The sequence below is a fragment of the Heteronotia binoei genome, chromosome 10, assembly GCF_032191835.1.
Source record: "Heteronotia binoei isolate CCM8104 ecotype False Entrance Well chromosome 10, APGP_CSIRO_Hbin_v1, whole genome shotgun sequence".
NCBI lineage: Eukaryota > Metazoa > Chordata > Lepidosauria > Squamata > Gekkonidae > Heteronotia > Heteronotia binoei.
The window spans coordinates 98140117-98158757 of record NC_083232.1 but is presented as its reverse complement, the minus strand read 5'-3'; the positions used below and the strand labels follow the sequence as shown (position 1 = coordinate 98158757).

The 18641-nt window shown below is 46.4% G+C and overlaps 1 protein-coding gene across 2 annotated transcripts in view; it reads right to left on the bottom strand.

Moving 5' to 3' along the window:
- PTPN3 (protein tyrosine phosphatase non-receptor type 3) overlaps positions 1-18641 on the bottom strand; it is a 190113-nt gene that overhangs the window by 74125 nt on the left and 97347 nt on the right. The window contains exons 7-10 of one of the 2 annotated variants that reach the window (XM_060247824.1): positions 17444-17496; positions 8806-8926; positions 5941-6028; positions 2888-2976 (exon numbers count right to left, since the gene is read on the bottom strand). In XM_060247824.1, the coding sequence (XP_060103807.1) occupies positions 2888-2976; positions 5941-6028; positions 8806-8926; positions 17444-17496 (351 nt within the window). Of the gene's footprint in view, positions 1-2887; positions 2977-5940; positions 6029-8805; positions 8927-17443; positions 17497-18641 lie in introns of those variants that run through there. The other variant, XM_060247825.1, reaches the window with a different exon arrangement.

The window sequence follows — 18641 nt, the reverse complement described above, 5'->3', positions numbered from 1 at the left end:
GGGTGAGCCAGGTTTGTTTCAGCTCATAAGGAAGGACAGTATACAATCTGTCCTTTCCCTGGAGGTTCTGCTGATGACTTTGCTGGTAAGAGGAATGGAAAGGAGCACATAAAACGGGTACACCGTCCGTGCGAGAGGAAGGCACTGCTCAGAGTCCTGCCCGAGCACAAAACTACCGGCTCTTGGCATTGCCTGACAAGGCAGAACAGTCTATCTGTGGAGCTCCCCAGCAAGCAAAGACTCATGTCAGAGAAGACATCCTCATAGGCCACTTGTGGCAACTCTGTGTATCTGGCTGAGAGGGCCTGCCCAGAGTACTTGTCAGCAACTCGTGTGACATGGTACATGACGAGTGGCTTGTACACTGCTGAGAACTTCAGATGGGTAATACGAAGGTACCTCTCCTGAAGTAGATTCAGGTGGGTACCCATGTTGGTCTGAAGCAACAGAACAAGGGGAGTCCAGTGGCACCTTTAAGACCAATCAAGTTTAATTCTGAGCAGAAGATTTTGTGCACATGCCGCTTATACCCAGAATGTAACTTTGTCGCTCAGTCTCTTATCTGGGAGAACCAGATTTGATTCCCCACTCCTCCACTTGCAGCTGCTGGAATGGCCTTGGGTCAACCAGAGCTCTCTTATCTGGGAGAACCGGATTTGATTCCCCACTCCTCCACTGGCAGCTGCTGGAATGGCCTTGGGTCAGCCAGAGCTCTCTTATCTGGGAGAACCGGGTTTGATTCCCCACTCCTCCACTTGCAGCTGCTGGAATGGCCTTGGGTCAGCCTTAGCTCTCTTATCTGGGAGAACCGGGTTTGATTCCCCACTCCTCCACTGGCAGCTGCTGGAATGGCCTTGGGTCAGCCAGAGCTCTCTTATCTGGGAGAACCGGATTTGATTCCCCACTCCTCCACTTGCAGCTGCTGGAATGGCCTTGGGTCAGCCAGAGCTCTCTTATCTGGGAGAACCGGATTTGATTCCCCACTCCTCCACTGGCAGCTGCTGGAATGGCCTTGGGTCAGCCAGAGCTCTCTTATCTGGGAGAACCGGGTTTGATTCCCCACTCCTCCACTTGCAGCTGCTGGAATGGCCTTGGGTCAGCCTTAGCTCTCTTATCGGGGAGAACCGGGTTTGATTCCCCACTCCTCCACTGGCAGCTGCTGGAATGGCCTTGGGTCAGCCAGAGCTCTCTTATCTGGGAGAACCGGATTTGATTCCCCACTCCTCCACTTGCAGCTGCTGGAATGGCCTTGGGTCAGCCAGAGCTCTCTTATCTGGGAGAACCGGGTTTGATTCCCCACTCCTCCACTCGCAGCTGCTGGAATGGCCTTGGGTCAGCCAGAGCTCTCTTATCTGGGAGAACCGGGTTTGATTCCCCACTCCTCCACTCGCAGCTGCTGGAATGGCCTTGGGTCAGCCAGAGCTCTCTTATCTGGGAGAACCGGGTTTGATTCCCCACTCCTCCACTCGCAGCTGCTGGAATGGCCTTGGGTCAGCCAGAGCTCTCTTATCTGGGAGAACCGGGTTTGATTCCCCACTCCTCCACTCGCAGCTGCTGGAATGGCCTTGGGTCAGCCAGAGCTCTCTTATCTGGGAGAACCGGGTTTGATTCCCCACTCCTCCACTCGCAGCTGCTGGAATGGCCTTGGGTCAGCCAGAGCTCTCTTATCTGGGAGAACCGGGTTTGATTCCCCACTCCTCCACTCGCAGCTGCTGGAATGGTTTTGGGTCAGCCAGAGCTCTCTTATCTGGGAGAACCAGGTTTGATTCCCCACTCCTCCACTCGCAGCTGCTGGAATGGCCTTGGGTCAGCCAGAGCTCTCTTATCTGGGAGAACCAGGTTTGATTCCCCACTCCTCCACTCGCAGCTGCTGGAATGGCCTTGGGTCAGCCAGAGCTCTCTTATCTGGGAGAACCGGGTTTGATTCCCCACTCCTCCACTTGCACCTGCTGGAATGGCCTTGGGTCAGCCAGAGCTCTCTTATCTGGGAGAACCGGGTTTGATTCCCCACTCCTCCACTCGCAGCTGCTGGAATGGCCTTGGGTCAGCCAGAGCTCTCTTATCTGGGAGAACCGGGTTTGATTCCCCACTCCTCCACTCGCAGCTGCTGGAATGGCCTTGGGTCAGCCAGAGCTCTCTTATCTGGGAGAACCGGGTTTGATTCCCCACTCCTCCACTCGCAGCTGCTGGAATGGTTTTGGGTCAGCCAGAGCTCTCTTATCTGGGAGAACCAGGTTTGATTCCCCACTCCTCCACTCGCAGCTGCTGGAATGGCCTTGGGTCAGCCAGAGCTCTCTTATCTGGGAGAACCAGGTTTGATTCCCCACTCCTCCACTCGCAGCTGCTGGAATGGCCTTGGGTCAGCCGTAGCTCTTGCAGAGCTGTCCTTGAAAGGGCAGCTTCTGGGAGAACTCTCTCAGTGCCACCTACCTCACAGAGTGTCTGTTGTGGCGGAAGAAAGCAAAGGATACTGTAAGCCATTCTGAGACGCTGAGATTCAGAGTGAAGGGCAGAGGTATAAATCCAATATCATCATCTTCTTAAAGGTGCCACTGGACTCAAACTTTCTCCTGAAGTGAATAGGGTTGCCTGACAGAATGCTTGCCACAATATATATCCCACTACCAGAGAGAAACACCTGTTATGAGGATCACTTAAGGTGGTGGAAGAGCAAAAGGGACTGTGTCAAAATAAAAAGCTTAAATTCAGCAGGCGAGGTCTGTAAGTACCAGTGATGGAATGACACAGAAGCATGCAAGTCTCAGATAGTCTGGAAGTGGCGGCTGAACCAAAATCGCAGAGGTCGCTGCCAAAAACAAAGGATTATTTTCAAGTTTAGAAGTTATGGAAAACTTTATTTATAGATGAATTATAAAATGTATTTTACCATGGATAGAAGCTTGTGCAAATAAGTTTTCTATATACAGCAATACCTCCTGAAGCAATTCCAATCATGAGGTCCAGATTATGCAGATCCTAGAAATAAGAACACACCACAGAAGAAACTGGTAAATTGAGAAGATACAGAACCAAGAATTTTAACCTTCTATATTGTACAAAGGGGGGGGGGGAGCAAACATGAATTAAGAATGGATTATCTTCCCCTCCCAGATCTGCTCCATTTTTTAGAGAATCATAGAGTTGGTAGGGACCTCCAGGGTCATCTAGTCCCACCCCCTGCACCATGCCGGAAACTCACAAATACCTCCCCCTAAATTCACAGGATCTTCATTGCTGTCAGATGGCCAGATTTGTTCCAGATGTGACGTGGGGAAATCAGTGAGCAGCTCTTCCAAGCAGACTTTAAGGGGAAAGAGGATATAGGGACTGAAAAGACCAACCCCTCCCCCATTCCCCTCCTGCACTGACACCACCACTACTTATTTTTGTCTTTCCCCTGCCAAGGACAACAACAGCTGGGGGGGGGGGAGAGATCAGTTCATGCAGAGGGAAGAGTTAGCCCCCTCACATTGCAGCCTCCAATCTTTTCTAATTCCTGTCTGTGCCCCCTCCCCTTTTGGGGAAAAAAGAACCTCTGAGAAGATCGGACTATGTCTTATCTAGTTTACATCTTGGTTTAATGTAAGGATTTTCCTTCCTCCTCTTTGAGAGTCTATAGTTCTCCTTGACCCTCAGAATCCTCATTGTTAGTTATAGGCATCGTAGATTCAGACATCAGTGTCATACTGGTAAAAAGTTCTGGTAATTCAGAATTCTAAAATCCCGAGAGAAAATAAATGGGGAAGAATTTCTGAAGTTATCCTTATTGTTAATCTCTTTGTATAAGGGCAATGAAGAAACAGAGGTCTCCCAGACAGACAGGACAGCAGAATGTAACAGTTTCTGTATTTTGCAGACGCATAACGCAAAGGTGTCCAGTACAGCAGTGCATTATGAGAAATGAGAGCCAGTGTGGTGTAGCAGTTAGAGTCGGACAGGGGTCCACAACCTTTCTAAGCCTGTGGGCATCTTCTGAATTCTGACACAGGGCGGTGGGTGCAACCACAAAATGGCTGTCGCAGGAGGGGAAGCCGATCACAAAAGGAGAGCTGCAGGAGCAGAGCCGCACACAAAGTGGAAGCCCGATTGCAGGGGGGAAAGGGAGTAATTTGAAAAATACACTTGAAAAGAGGAGTGGCAGAGAATAAAACCAACGCTGTGGTGGCAACTGCCACTGAAATATCGTTTTAATATGCCCAGCCAACTGGCTTCTCCAGTGGCCAATCAGAAACCCTGCTAGGCAAGTGCCTGCCCTGGCTCCACCTACTTTCTATTAACATTTGGTGGGTGCCTCGCAATGTCTTGGCAGGCATCATGTTGGGGACCACTGGACTAGGAGACCCAGGTTTGAATACCCAGAATGCACAAAGGCCAAGGCCTTCCCCTGATGTTGCCTCCTAGTGCTGCTTTTCAGATGTTTACTGCCTCTGAACGTGGAGGTTCACTTTAGGGGCTAGTAGCCACTGACAGACCCACTCCTACATTAATCTGTCTAATCCCCTTTTAAAGGTGACTATGTCTGTAGCCATCACTACCTCTTCTGGCAGCAAATGCCGCCTTTTAAATAGTGTAGCACACTCTGATACCATGAGTTATCTAATACTCTGATAACCCAGTTGCAACACTTTCTCCAAAACAAATCCACCCCCACCCCTGCCAATTTCTATGGGGAAAAGTTGAACACAGTTCGGGATGATCTTCTGTTTTCCTTCCTGTTACAGCTATTTAACCTTGGCACAGCAACGTGGGCAGAGCCCAAAGCCTCTGGCTTTTAGCCCACGATTCACGCCCTGCAGCCGAGTGAGCCAGCCCAGTGGATCCAGGAAGAGCTCAGAGTTACTGCATTTCTCTCGTTTGGTTGACAGAACGATATTTCCCCATTTCTCTTGGAGTCCCCAGCAGGGAGAAAAGCAAAACAGAAATACTTAATTGAAGAAAATAAAAAAATAATTATAACTCATCGTATCACAGGTTGCTACACTAGTGACAATACAATTTACCATGGCCAGAATCCAAATGACGATGGAACTAACTCCGGATGTTGAGAGAGAGAGTTTGGCCTTGTGCTTCAGGAACAGCAGCTGCACAAGCTGGTACAAAGCCCTGAGAAAAAAGCGGCTGAAGGGGAAACGCACACCTTCTGTTTTGAACATTCCGAGAGAGACCACACTGGTAAGAAATGTGGTACCTGCACCGCGGCAGACTTCCCAAAACAGCCTGAAATCTGGTAGTGGGAGCAGGAGTCTACTTTTTTCTCACTGAGCAGATAATAGGCACTAGGGCAAAGCTAAAGTAAGTATTTTATTTATCTGAACATTTTAGGCTGCATTTCTCCGTGTGGGACCCAAAGCAGATTACAGAGTGCAGAAAAAAAGCCCCGCTGCCCAGCTTGCATTGGATTTCGGCCAAGCAGTTATGCCATTTTTCCTGCTTTTAATAGCAGAATCTAATACATTCTGAAGTGGCATGCAGTACACAAACTAAGTTTTCAGCAGCATAGCAAACCCCACACTCCTGGAATGAAGCAGCCGACTTTCTCTGTGGATGGGAATACCTTTTGCCATACCAAGAACATCAACCTGCCAACAAAAGGCACAAAACGATAACTCAAAGCCTCTGTTAAGAACTGATACTAATCATTCTGGCTTTGTCTAGAAGCTGTCATTTCAGATTACCAGGAGAGGAATTCTAGCAGGGGCTCCTTTACATATTAGGCCACACACCCCTGATGTAGCCAATCCTCCAAGAGCTTACAAGGCTCTTTTCTGTAAGCTCTTGGAGGACTGGCTATATCAGGGGTGTGTGCCCTAATATGCAAATGAGTTCCTGCTAGAATTCTACCCCTGCAGATTACCATGAATCCTGAATTTGTGGTCCCCATTCCCAACAAGAGAGCCATATTTAAAATGCTCTAAATGTAAAGCAACATGGTAAACATACTCTACCACTGTGTAATTCTACTCCGTAGAATTCAAGCGTTCGTGCTATGTTGATGTAGCAGGACTCTGCTTCCGATTTTTTGAGGCCACTGGGGGGGGAAATCAATGAAATATTAATGCAATAAAATATTAATATCATGGAAAAGTCATTCATCTAGGAGGAAAGTTTCTGAATACCATTATCCAAATACATTCTAAGTATACCTTTAAAAAAAAACTTTTCACATTAAAATAACAAAATGTGAATTTCAAAGTGATTCGCTCATATTTCTACCATATTAGATCAACCTTTCCCCCCCTCATATATAATACTCTCCCCCCCTTTCCTGAGACATCTGTCAAGAAGAGACAGGAGGAGTCTGATGAAATGAGTCTTTATCCCTCTTTCCCGCCGTAATGTGTGGTGGGGTAAATTTCTTCAATTGTCTCCTCTCCAATCTCCCAATCTCCAACTCCTCCTCACTCACAATATTGCAATATCTAATCTGAACATGGACACTGGTATCAGAACTTGCCATAAATCCAGATACCAACTTTGCTGCCACATATACCCAGACAACACAATCACTAGACCAAACAGCAGCAACAACACCCTCTCGGGCTTATTCACATACAGTTTCTAACACTGTATATGCTATTGAATGCCAGCAATGCCCTGCGGTTCTCTATGTAAGACAAAGAGGTCAAACCCTACGTCAAAGGATCAATGGGCACAAATTTGACTTCAAGAATCGCAAGAGTGAAAAACCAGTAGGAGAACACTTCAACCTTCCAGGATATTCAATCACAAAGTAGCTGTTTTACTGCAAAGAAACTTCAGGAACAGAAAGGAAAGGAAAACTGCTGAATTACTAATAATTACAACACTCAGAACAACTGTCTCCCCCGGGACTTAACAAGGATATTGGTTTCTTATCTCACTACATATGATAAGCTCATTCAGTCCTTACATTCGTATTCTCACCAAGAAGGGCTACACAGTCTCTTATTTTAGTGTATTTCTTATTTGGAATAGCAGATTAGAATATTGATTGAAATGTAGCACAATTAATATTAGAATATAATGTCATTTAGAATGGCATACTGGAATTCATTTCTCTGTTCTGGTAACAGAGGAGACACAACACTGCACTACAAATCACGCCACATCAAAGAAAACGATGCTGTTAGTTACCTCCATGCTTAAGAGGAGACAGATGCACCATAACAACAGAGTCTCAGTAAATTATTCCTAGCACTCCATAATTAAGAGAGATACATTTATACATCTGTCTCCAATTTTGCTATGTTTATTTGCTTCACTGTCCCGTCCCCCCCCCCGTCCCCCAAATCGTGATCCTATAAACTTATTTATTTATTTATTTAACTTTACATTATACCCACCCCGCGAGCAGGCTCAGGGGAAAACCACAGAACCAAATGCAAAAACATACCAAGTGTCAAGACATGATTCAATATAAAAGTAAAACAGTTTAAAAGCAGCATAAATTAACAGAACACAGGGATTTCCGGCTGGCGTCATTGGTCTCCAGATCTTCTAAGACTAGGCTGCATGACGATGGTAAGCTCTGGCTTCAGAGGGGAGGGGGCAGAGATCTTATAGGGCAACCGCTGCCTCAACCAAAGGCCTGGCAGAACAGTTCCATTTTACAGGCCCTGCAGAACAGTAGTAAGTCCCGCAGGCCCCTGATCTCTGATGGGGGCATGTTCCACCAGGCTGAGGCTAAGGTAGAAAAAGCCCTGGTCCTGGTCAAGGTTAGGCAGATGTCCTTTGGACAGAGTGATCCCCAGAGTGTAAGGCTCTCCAGGGCGCATACAGGGAGAGGCGGTCCCTCAGGTATGTTGGTTGCAAGGTGTGCAGGGCTTTAAAGGTTGGTACCAGTACCCTGAAGCAGATGCGGTACTCAATCCGTAGCCAATTGGTGGAGCGCCAGCTGAATGTGTGTCCGCACAGGTAGCGACATCAATAGGCACGCCACTGCATTTTGCACCAACCGGAGTTTCTGGATCAGCCACAATGGCAAGCCCGCGTAAAGTGAGTTACACTAAATCAAGTCTGGAAGTGACCATTCCATGGGTCACTGTAACCAAGTCCTGGGGGGAGAGGTAGAGAGCCAGCTGCCTGACCTGTCTTAGCTTGTTATTCCTGTTTGCATCTGTTAAAACATCTTATTGGCATACATATTGTATGCCAATTTGCTGTTCAACCTCTACCTATATATATATATGTACTAGTAACTTCCATATCTGAAGAAGTGTGGATGCACACAAAAGCTCTTACCCTGAATAAAACTTTGTGGGTCTTAAAAGGTGCCACTGGACTTCAGCTTCTTGCTTTGGCTCCTCTCCAGTACTGACGATGGAAAGAAGCACCAGAGGGTAAAAAAGGTCTGTGCTCTGGCTTTACCCATGCTCTCACCTGCTCAGGCATAACACAGCTGTCAAGAACAGCTAGATTCAAGTCCAGAAGCATCTCAGAGACTGACAAGATTTCCGGGGTATGAGCTTCTGAGAGTCAGAACGCCCTCTGTCAGAGAGGAACCTGAGAAAATGACTAGTCAAAGCTCCCTTCATCAGAGCAGCCTGCTTTCCCTTAGCTTAGCAAAAGCAAAAAGCAGTATGCTACACAGCTGTATAAACTCCCTCCAGCACCTTCTTTTTTAGAATTGTATCTGGCATGAATGCAGATGTTAGGATGAACCAGTGATTATTTCCACTCATGTAATATTGCAGGTGAAGAGAGACTCCTTGGATTTTAAACATCAAAATAAGGCTGATGATAGACATGGCGTTACGCACAAAAACTCTTGGACTTGAATTACAAGGCAGAGGAAAAAGGTAATTGAGGATGTAAAACTGCAATTACCTGTGTTGTTTGTGTAATGATTCCACTTTGGCTAGAAAATCTTTACTTTGCTCTGGTACAAAGCAATAGTCTGAGAGATATCCTGGAAGATGGATGAAAGAATTGTAGTCTCCAAGCTGAGCTTTTAGAGGGGAAGAGAAGAACAGAAGAAAATGATACAGTTGTCTTTACACTGTAAGAAAGGTATTTTGCAAAGCATTGAACTAATGTCCCTATTTGACTGCCATGAAAATTCTTGCTCCACTTCCACCCAACAGGTTGCTTGAGAATGGCTCCTAGGAATACCATAGTGAAGGATAATGCATTTATTGAAGAAGGAGGAGATTGGATTTATACCCTGCCCTTCACTCAGAGCGGCTCACAATCTCCTTTCCCTTCCTCTCCCAACAACAGACATCCTGTGAGGTAGGTGGGGCTGAGAGAGCGCTGACAGAAATTTCTCTTGAAAGAGCAGCTATTTCGAAGTAACTCAGCAGGTGCATGTGGAGAAGTAGGGAATCAAACCAGGTTCTCCCAGATAGAGTCCACAAACTTAACCACTACACCAAACTGGCTTCATTTATAGCCCACCTTCCTCACCGACATTCAAATTGGATTACAAAATTCAAAATGCAATTGATTTGTAAATATACTGTACAAATTTCAAATCTCAGTAAATATAGCCACATAAATACACATATCTGATTTATTTTTCTGTAAATCCATAAGAACAAGTTGAGTAAATTTTTCATAACACTTATCCTATCCCATCTTCAGAGAGGTAAGAAATGATGTGTTCTAACATGGCTCTGTGAGACAAGCAAACTACAAATTACTACAATCCTTACTACAATTGCTACCTCCTCTACAATACTATCGTAACTTTGCTATGACAACAAACATGGTCAGTATCTGCAGAAATGGATCCAGTTCAACCAACGAGCAAAGACCCCCAAACAAACAATACACTGGGACTAAGTTTACAGAATGGGAAAAGGCACAACATGCCATAGAGAAGAAAGCAGATGACATTGCAGGAGCACCGCTGCACAGTGCAGAATAACTGCATTTTTACTACTTCACTGAAGAGAGGAGGGCTTCGTGCTCTCTGAGCCCCAGCCATGGAGGTCAAGGTCACAGGCCTTGATCTGGAGAAGCCGTTTCTTCAACTTACTTCCTAGAACTTATTTGACTTGCAGTCCGCTTTTTGACCAATGAGCTCTCAAAATGGCTTATAACATTTTAGAACGCTTTACTATTTCTGCTCCCTCCCAACCCCAATGTATTAGTCTCCTCTGCTGCCCAGTATCAAAGCCACTATTCCCTCTAAGCTGTGGAGTCTTGTGAGCAAAAATTCTACTGCGTGAGCTGCTGGCATCAAAGTTGTGAGCTACTGCATAAATTAGCTTGCTCTGGGGCCATTTCTCCTGAGCTAAGACAAAAAAGTGTGAGCCAGAGGCTAAAAAACCTGTGAGCTAACTCACACTAACTCAGCTTAAAGGGGGCACTGATTAAAGCCTCGTTCTCTCAGGACAAGCGGCTTCAAGGGCCAAAGCCCAGCAGAGAGCAGCTCCAAGCTGTTCTGTCTCCAGCACGACATCGGAAATTGCTCAGAGTCTTCTTGGAAAGAACTGCCCTCATGAGACTGAGCAAAGAACAGAGATTTCCTGGATATCATTTGTACTATCTGTGTTCTTTCCCTGACATTTACCCATAAGCTCCACAGTTTAGTTTCTTTATCCTTTTAGCCAATTCAGTGTAATATATATAACCCTTCCATAAAATTACCATTTCAAAGCAAAATCCCATCAATAAAAATTAAACGCACAGTTTAATCTGCTGCTCCTGCGTTTCAAAACGTCACCCAGCTGTTTTTTTCTGGACGTCTACATAGCGAATTAATGGAGCAGTCCAGAAGTCATGTGAAAAGCAAAGCAATGAAGCACTACATCATCATCACCATCATCATTAGTTAATCCCCCCATTCCAGCTTATGCAGGGCTCTGGGAGATGTACAATAAAAACATACAGCCATGAAATAGATATACAAAAGCTTTAAAAATGCAAACAGATTTATAAAATTTAAAAGTCCAGTCAAACATCAATCCCTAAGGTTTGTATCCCAGTTTCTGGACTGCCTAGTTGCTTTATGGGCAGGGGGGAGAGGAGACACAAATCCAAATCGGAGGGGGCGGGGAGAGGATACCAGCCACAATAGAGAACAGCCGCTGTCCCCAACCCCAAGTCTGGTGGAACATCTGTGCAGGCCCTGAAGAATTGCGTAAGGTCCCACAGGGCAGCCAGTTCCACCAGGCTGGGACCAAGATTGACCTGGCCCTGGACAAAGACAGCCAGACATCTTTAGGGCCAGGGATCACCATCAGAGAATTGGAGATTGGCTGTGAGGCATTTGCGAAATATTTTGCAGATAAAATCTCATTGCTCCGCCAAGACCTGCCTACCACCTTAGAAACAGTGAGTGAAATTGAGGCTCCGTGCCTGTTTTCGGGTTTGGCCCTGGATCGCTTCGATCCGCTCAACCTAGAGGAAGTCGATGGGATCCTCTCTGCTGCTCGCCCAACAACATGTGATTTGGATCCTTGCCCCTCTTGGCTGATTAAATCTTGCCAGAGGGAGCTTAGATGTCCTCTACGTGCCAGTCTGGATTTCGACCAGGCCATGGGACGGAGACAGTGCTGGTCGCCTTGGTGGATGACCTCCAGCGGCACCTGGATCGGGGCGGCGCTGCGGTACTGATGTTATTAGACCTGCCGGCGGCATTTGACACAGTCCACCATCAGTTGCTAAAGCGCCGCCTCGCCGACATAGGGGTTGGGGGGTTGGCCTTGCAATGGCTCTCCTCCTTCCTCTCTGATCGAGGACAAAGGGTGGCTATTGGGGGTGAATGATCCCAGAGGCACACACTTGATTGTGGGGTGCCTCAGGGAGCAGTTCTCTCCCCAATGCTGTTTAACATTTATATGCGCCCCCTTGCCCAGATTGCCCGGAGGTTTGGGCTGGGTTGCCATCAATATGCAGATGACACCCAGCTCTATCTACTAATGGACGGCCGGCCTGGCTTCGCCCCAGGGAACCTAGATCGGGCCTTGCAGGCTGTAGTGACGTGGCTCAGGTTGAGTGGGTTGAAGTTGAACCCAGCGAAGACTGAGGTCCTTTGTGTGGGTCGCGGTGCCCTTGGAGGGGAAATAGCTCTCCCAACTTTCGATGGCGCACCATTGAAATCAGCGCGCCAGGTAAAGAGTTTGGGTGTTTTACTGGAGCCTTCATTATCCATGGAGGCCCAGATAGCAGCCACTGCCAAGTCAGCATTCTTCCATCTGAAGCGGGCAAGGCAGTTGGCCCCCTTCCTGGAACACCGCGACCTCGCAACAGTGATCCATGCAACGGTCACCTCAAGATTGGACTACTGTAATGCCCTCTACTTGGGGCTACCTCTGTGCCGGACCCGGAAGCTGCAGCTGGTGCAGAACGTGTCGGCCAGGCTATTATTGGGGCTCTCGAAGTGGGAGCACATACGGCCAGGGCTGCGCGGACTACACTGGCTGCCAATTACCTACCGAGTCCAGTACAAAGTGTTGGTTATTACCTTTAAAGCCCTATATGGCCGAGGACCAGCCTACCTAAGGGACCGTCTCTCCCCACATGAACCCCAGAGGGCACTGAGGTCAACGGGCAAAAATAAAATGACGATCCCTGGGCCGAGAGAGGTCAAACTCCAAAACACCAGAGTACGGGCCTTTTCAGTTGCGGCACCTACACTGTGGAACCAGCTTCCGGAGGAAGTGCGGGCCCTGCGGAACCTCGACCAGTTCCGCAGGGCCTGCAAGACCGCCCTTTTTAGACAAGCCTATAACGATATCAACTGCTGAGTTGCCAGGAACAAAGAACCGCCATCTTTAATATTACCTTAACTGGCAGAATCAGCGCCAGAACAGTTTTATTGCTGCCAGATATATATATAGTATAACTAAATTATGTATTTTTAACTTAATTAACTGGTTTTTATATGTTTAATTTTAATTGTTAAATCTAATGTTTTATCATCTATGTTAATGTATGAATTGTTGTGAGCCGCCCTGAGCCGCCTAGGCGGGGAGGGCGGGGTAGAAATAAAACCTATTATTATTATTATTATCACCAGTAGGTTATCTGCAGAGCAGAAAGCTTCCCTGGGGGGACACCAGAAGAGACGCTCCCACAGATACCTAACTAGAGAACATCAAAGAGAATAAAATAAATTTTTTTTAAAGCTGAACAAAGGGGATTTAAATAATTTCTAAAGCTTTAACCCAGATTCATTGCTTAAAAATAACCAGATTAAAGTGAAATCTAAAACTAGTGCAAACATTAAGTTTAAGCATTGACACAGAATTGAGGATTCTCTTGTGAAGGCAGCTTCTCTTTTTTAAAAAAGGGGGGATCAAAATAAAGAATAACAATTCATATATGGCTTAATGGTAAGGGCCAGGGACTGACCAGCTATCGTAAGGGTTATCTCACTGCACGGCTTGTTACTCCTTTTTTATGCCCAGTAACTTCCCTGAGGTCTGCAACCAACTAATTACTCTGAGAATAAATATCAAGGAGCTTGAACATTTATCCTCCAGTTTCTGAGAAACACAGATCTTCTGACCAATTACTATAAGCCCTTGCTTCTGGCAGAGATGTGTTCCTTTTTGTGGAGCAGGGTTGAACCACAGCAGTTATGTGATGGGAAGAGGGGGCAGGTCAAAGCAGCACCAGACAGATATCCCACCTTCTACTGCTCATTCCTACCAGGCCTGTTTCCACACACATGTTCTGCTCTGACTTAACATCAAAATAGTAGCGCTTTTTGGAGAGCATCTCATGACATCCGTTCACTCTGCTTTTGTATCCCCCCCAACCCCCAATATTTTTCAAATTGCAAACTGGGAGACAGCTAATTCTGCAACCCAAAAAACTGGAACCATGTTCACTAGTGCCTGGACTCAAGCAAACCCACCGTCTGCAACACTGTGGGCCACCATTATAAAGACACAAATTCTATTTCTAGCACATGCAGATACATGCCTTTGAAGGCAGCTTTGGTAGCAAGTAAATTAGACCTTGCTGGCAAGTTCAGCTAAAACACTACATAGTTAAACATTAACTTGAATTAAATTTGTCAAACATTAACACTTCCCAAACAAGGCAAATGGCAAATCTCTCATATAACACTGCAACTTAATCTAGAAGTGAAGCTGCCACGTTCATTTGGTAGCAATAAAATGGCTGGTGAACAAATCTGCATTACATCAGCTGCACAGTTAGCAAAATATGGGTAACATCAATGGACAGTGCTAATGAGAAAAAAGAAAATGATTTAAAATGCAGGACAAATGAAAGGCATTGCCATTTATGGAACAACCTAATACTCATACAGGCAGGTTGAGGGGAAACTTGACTGTGGAGACTGAATTATCTGACCCCACAATACTATATATAATATAAACAAACATTTAAAAAGGTAGGAGAAGACAGAAAAACCACACTGGTTCATTTATACATAAACAATCATATTCTGGCTGACAAGAACTTAAAAATCAAGAAGTGAAAGAAGCCATCGATGTTATAGGTTGAAACGCTTGGGACTCTTTAGCTTGGAGAAACGTCGACTGCGGGGTGACATGATAGAGGTTTACAAGATAATGCATGGGATGGAGAAAGTAGAGAAAGAAGTACTTTTCTCCCTTTCTCACAATACAAGAACTCGTGGGCATTCGATGAAATTGCTGAGCAGACAGGTTAAAACGGATAAAAGGAAGTACTTCTTCACCCAACGGGTGATTAACATGTGGAATTCACTGCCACAGGAGGTGGTGGCGGCCACAAGCATAGCCACCTTCAAGAGGGGTTTAGATAAAAATATGGAGCACAGGTCCATCAGTGGCTATTAGCCACAGTGTATGTGTGTATATAAAATTTTTTGCCACTGTGTGACACAGAGTGTTGGACTGGATGGGCCGTTGGCCTGATCCAACATGGCTTCTCTTATGTTCTTATAATCTAATAAATTGTAACTAGTAACATGTGGGGCACTCCAGCATCCCACCCCCCTCTCCCTCTTGTCCCGCTGCCACTGCTCAGAGCTGACCTTTGAACTGCACCTCTAATTAAGCTGCACCCACTTCATTAATGCTAATTCTACAAGTTAAGGGTAAGGACGAGTCATTTCCTTCACTTATTGTCATAACCGATACAAAAGGTTCTGAGATCATTAAAAGTAAACAATTCATTACGAAAAAAACCACACCGGACACTGGCATTACTGTTAAAATCCATGCTAGCAACCAGAGCAAGTGGACTGATTCAGACGTTAACAGACAAAGCTCTAGGCACCTACTTTTCAGCCACCTAGATTAAACACATCAGATTGATATTTTGTCTTGAGCTGTCAACTGTAACTTCTTCAGCATCATCACCTTTCAACAATAAAACCTTTGCTCTATTGACCTCCAGGCCTCTCCTCCCTTCAGCCCTCACTGGCCCAGGGTCTCATCATCTCCCCAACTGTCATCCTTCAACTGTCAGCTTCTTAAACTGTCTCTCCAGCATCTCCTTCCTCAAGGTTCTGAAAGGGGCCTCCCATCCCTGGCTGCACGGAGGACACCCACTTAACCAATCACATCCCCACTTCTTTTTCACACCAAATAAGCTCCTCTTTTACAGCTTCAAATAACAGAACTCAGTAGTCATGCTAAATACACATGTTAAAAAGCTCAATGAAGTATCCAAAACATACTTTCAAAAGAGGGATGTATTTTTTTACACTAATATCTTATCTGTCAATGTCCAATGAGACATACTGGTTCAGAAGGATCATACCTCTGATTACCAGCCCCTGGCGGGGAAACAGGGAGTCATTTCAGAGAAGCCATAACACATCTAAGGAGCAAACATGGCAGCCTGTGTAGTGCAGACCCACAAGCAAGGGGACACATGAAGCAGCCTTATAGGCCTCTGATCCATCAAGATCAGTACCGTCTACTCAGACTGGCAGTGGCTCTTCAGCATCTCACATAGAAGTCCTTCACCTGATCCTTTTAGCTGCAGATGCCAGGGATTGAACCTGGGACCTTCTGAACGTCAAGCAGATGTTCTACCACCAAGTCACAGCCCCTCCCAAAGAACAGGAACACAAATAAAGCCGCCTTATACGAAATGAGACCATCCCTATACTACATGAGACCATACTAGATGAGACTACTCAGAGTAGCAGTGCCTCTCCAGGGTCTCTGGCAGAGGTCTTTCACATTAGGTCTCTCACTCGACTCTTGTGGAGATGAAGCAGCCAGGCCACACCCTGTCACCACCTCTGTGGGCTTCCAAGCTTTGCAGGAGCATCTGGCAGCCATGTGTGGGCTGCATCCAGCCGGCTGCCTGGTCCAGCATTGGGAGGGCTCCTGCGGAGGTGGGATGGGCAACCCCGAGCATCCTGGCCTGCATCAGGTGGGGTCCGGGCTGCAGGCAGTCCTGGGGGCTGTGCCTGCTCGCCCCTCCTCTACTGAAATTTACCACTGCCTGGACCTCGTCCCAGTTTCTTTCATCACAGCTTTCCCACCCTCCCTTCCTGCATTTCGGTTGTCAAGGTTTTGTTACTTGTTTATTTTATTTTATTGCCACAGCTCGTGACAATTTCGGCACTGGGATAGATCCTTTTGGCTGGGGATGTGGAGCAGCACGCCTGCATTTCCAGGGACCCCTTAAGGGGTCTTGGGGTCAGTGTTCCCTCTTAGCTGAGTTAGCGTGAGCTAGCTCACAGATTTTTAGCCTCCAACTCACACATTTTTGTCTTAGCTCAGGAAGGATGACCCCAGAGCACAATAATTTATGCAGTAGCTTACAACTCTAATGCTAGGAGTTCACAAAGTAGAATTTTTGCTCACAAGACTCTGCAGCTTAGAGGGAACATTGCTTGGGGCGGAGCCAATTCAGTGGCAAGCCCAGCTCAGGGGCTGTCCATGGGGGCTCTTACCATCAGGTGGCAAGGGAACCATGTAGCAATCAGTGCCCACATGACTCCTGGGGTTTGCCACTTCCATTGGTTGCACCCAGCAAGCAGGCAGATCACCTGATGTTCCAATGCCCCTATAGTGTATTCAATAAAACTTTATATTTTCTGAATCATTGGGTGTGATGTTTTTCTCTCTGCCTGCACTCCCCTCTATGCCTCTGTGGGGATTGAACCCAGAACTTTCTGCATGCCAAGCAGAGGTTCTGCCTCTGAATCGCAGCCCCCTCCTCTGTACTTAGTAGTCCAAGAATACATCGCAGAAACAGCACTGTTTATGTTCTGTACAAATCTGTCAAAGGATTACAAGATCACATAGGCATTTCAAAAAGGTCAGGCACACATTATGGTGCATTTCTTACTGACGGAACCAAAGCTCTTTACGGAACATCCCTTTTGCAAAACATCTTAATAATAATCTATTAAAAATTTCCCCCACTTGAAGATCCCATACCAATATTGAATTTCAATATAGCTACCATAAGCAGCAGACCACCTCACTCGTTCAGGAAATGGCTGGGGAACCAGTCAATATGGACCAAAATGTCTGCATCTTTCACATGCGATCCAAATATTCTGCCGGCAGTAACAAATGGTACTACTTACACTGAATGGCGTACGATGCGAGGACGACAGCTGAATTAACGGGGCATATCAACCTGAAAACAAAGACAGGAATTCTGTCTGAACTAAAGGGCATATGACAAAACAGTGCATGAAACATTCCTTGCTGGAGTTAAGGTTTAATATTTTAATGTAAGCTTAGAAAATAAGTTTAGATAGCTTTACATATCATCCTCCAAGCACCACAGCTTGCATACAAGCAATTGGTGTTCATTGAGTGGTTTTCTGTAGAGTTCCACATGGATTCTGTACTTGTGCAAAAGGCATTTATGGGAATCTCGAGTTCTAACATAAAAACTGGTGCTCAACGGCCCTCCCTGAGAAAGGCTGCTATGCTTCTGTGCAGATCTCTATGAGAGGGGCAAATGCTGCTTTCAAGCCCTTCTTTCCTTCCACTGCAAGCAACTCCCTCAAAAGATACAGTGTAAGACTGGGATCCCCCATGCCCTTCCCTGCAGTAGAAGAAGATGATGATGATGATGAAGAAGAAGATATTGGATTTATATCCCGCCCTCCACTCTGAATCTCAGAGTGGCTCACAATCTCCTTTCCCTTCCTCCCCCACAACAGACACCCTGTGAGGTGGGTGGGCTGAGAGGACTCTCACAGCAGCTGCCCTTTCAAGGACAACCTCTGCCAGAGCTATGGCTGACCCAAGGCCATTCCAGCAGGTGCAAGTGGAGGAGTGGGGAATCAAACCCGGTTCTCCCAGATACGAGTCTGCACACACAGGACAAAGAGCCCTAGTACAAGAAATAGTCTGTTGAGATACTTCAGGCTTAGGAACCATTAGTGTGCCACTCTGCTCCCTCCCCCTGCTTAGAGAGCACCGTGCTTATGTTGTCTGTTGAAGGAAGTATAACACTGTCACCAGGGGCACTGCATCCCAGAGCTGCTTGCTGTTTAACACTCAGAAGAAAACAGGAGGGGAAGGTGTCCCTTAGAAAACATTGTTCCCAAGCATTCTGGGGCTCAGTTCAGCTTGGAAGAGTACTGCACGGAGAGAAGAGGCTTCGGCCTTCCCTCCTGCACCGTTTTCATGAGCTGAAAAGACTGCACAGTGGCCTGTTTGCCCTGCTTTGGGGCTCCACATGTAGTATGAGGTGCCTCAAAACACAGCAAACAGCCCCCCCCCCCCAAACAGCTGTTTTGGCTCAGGAAAACAGCATGGAAAGGAAGC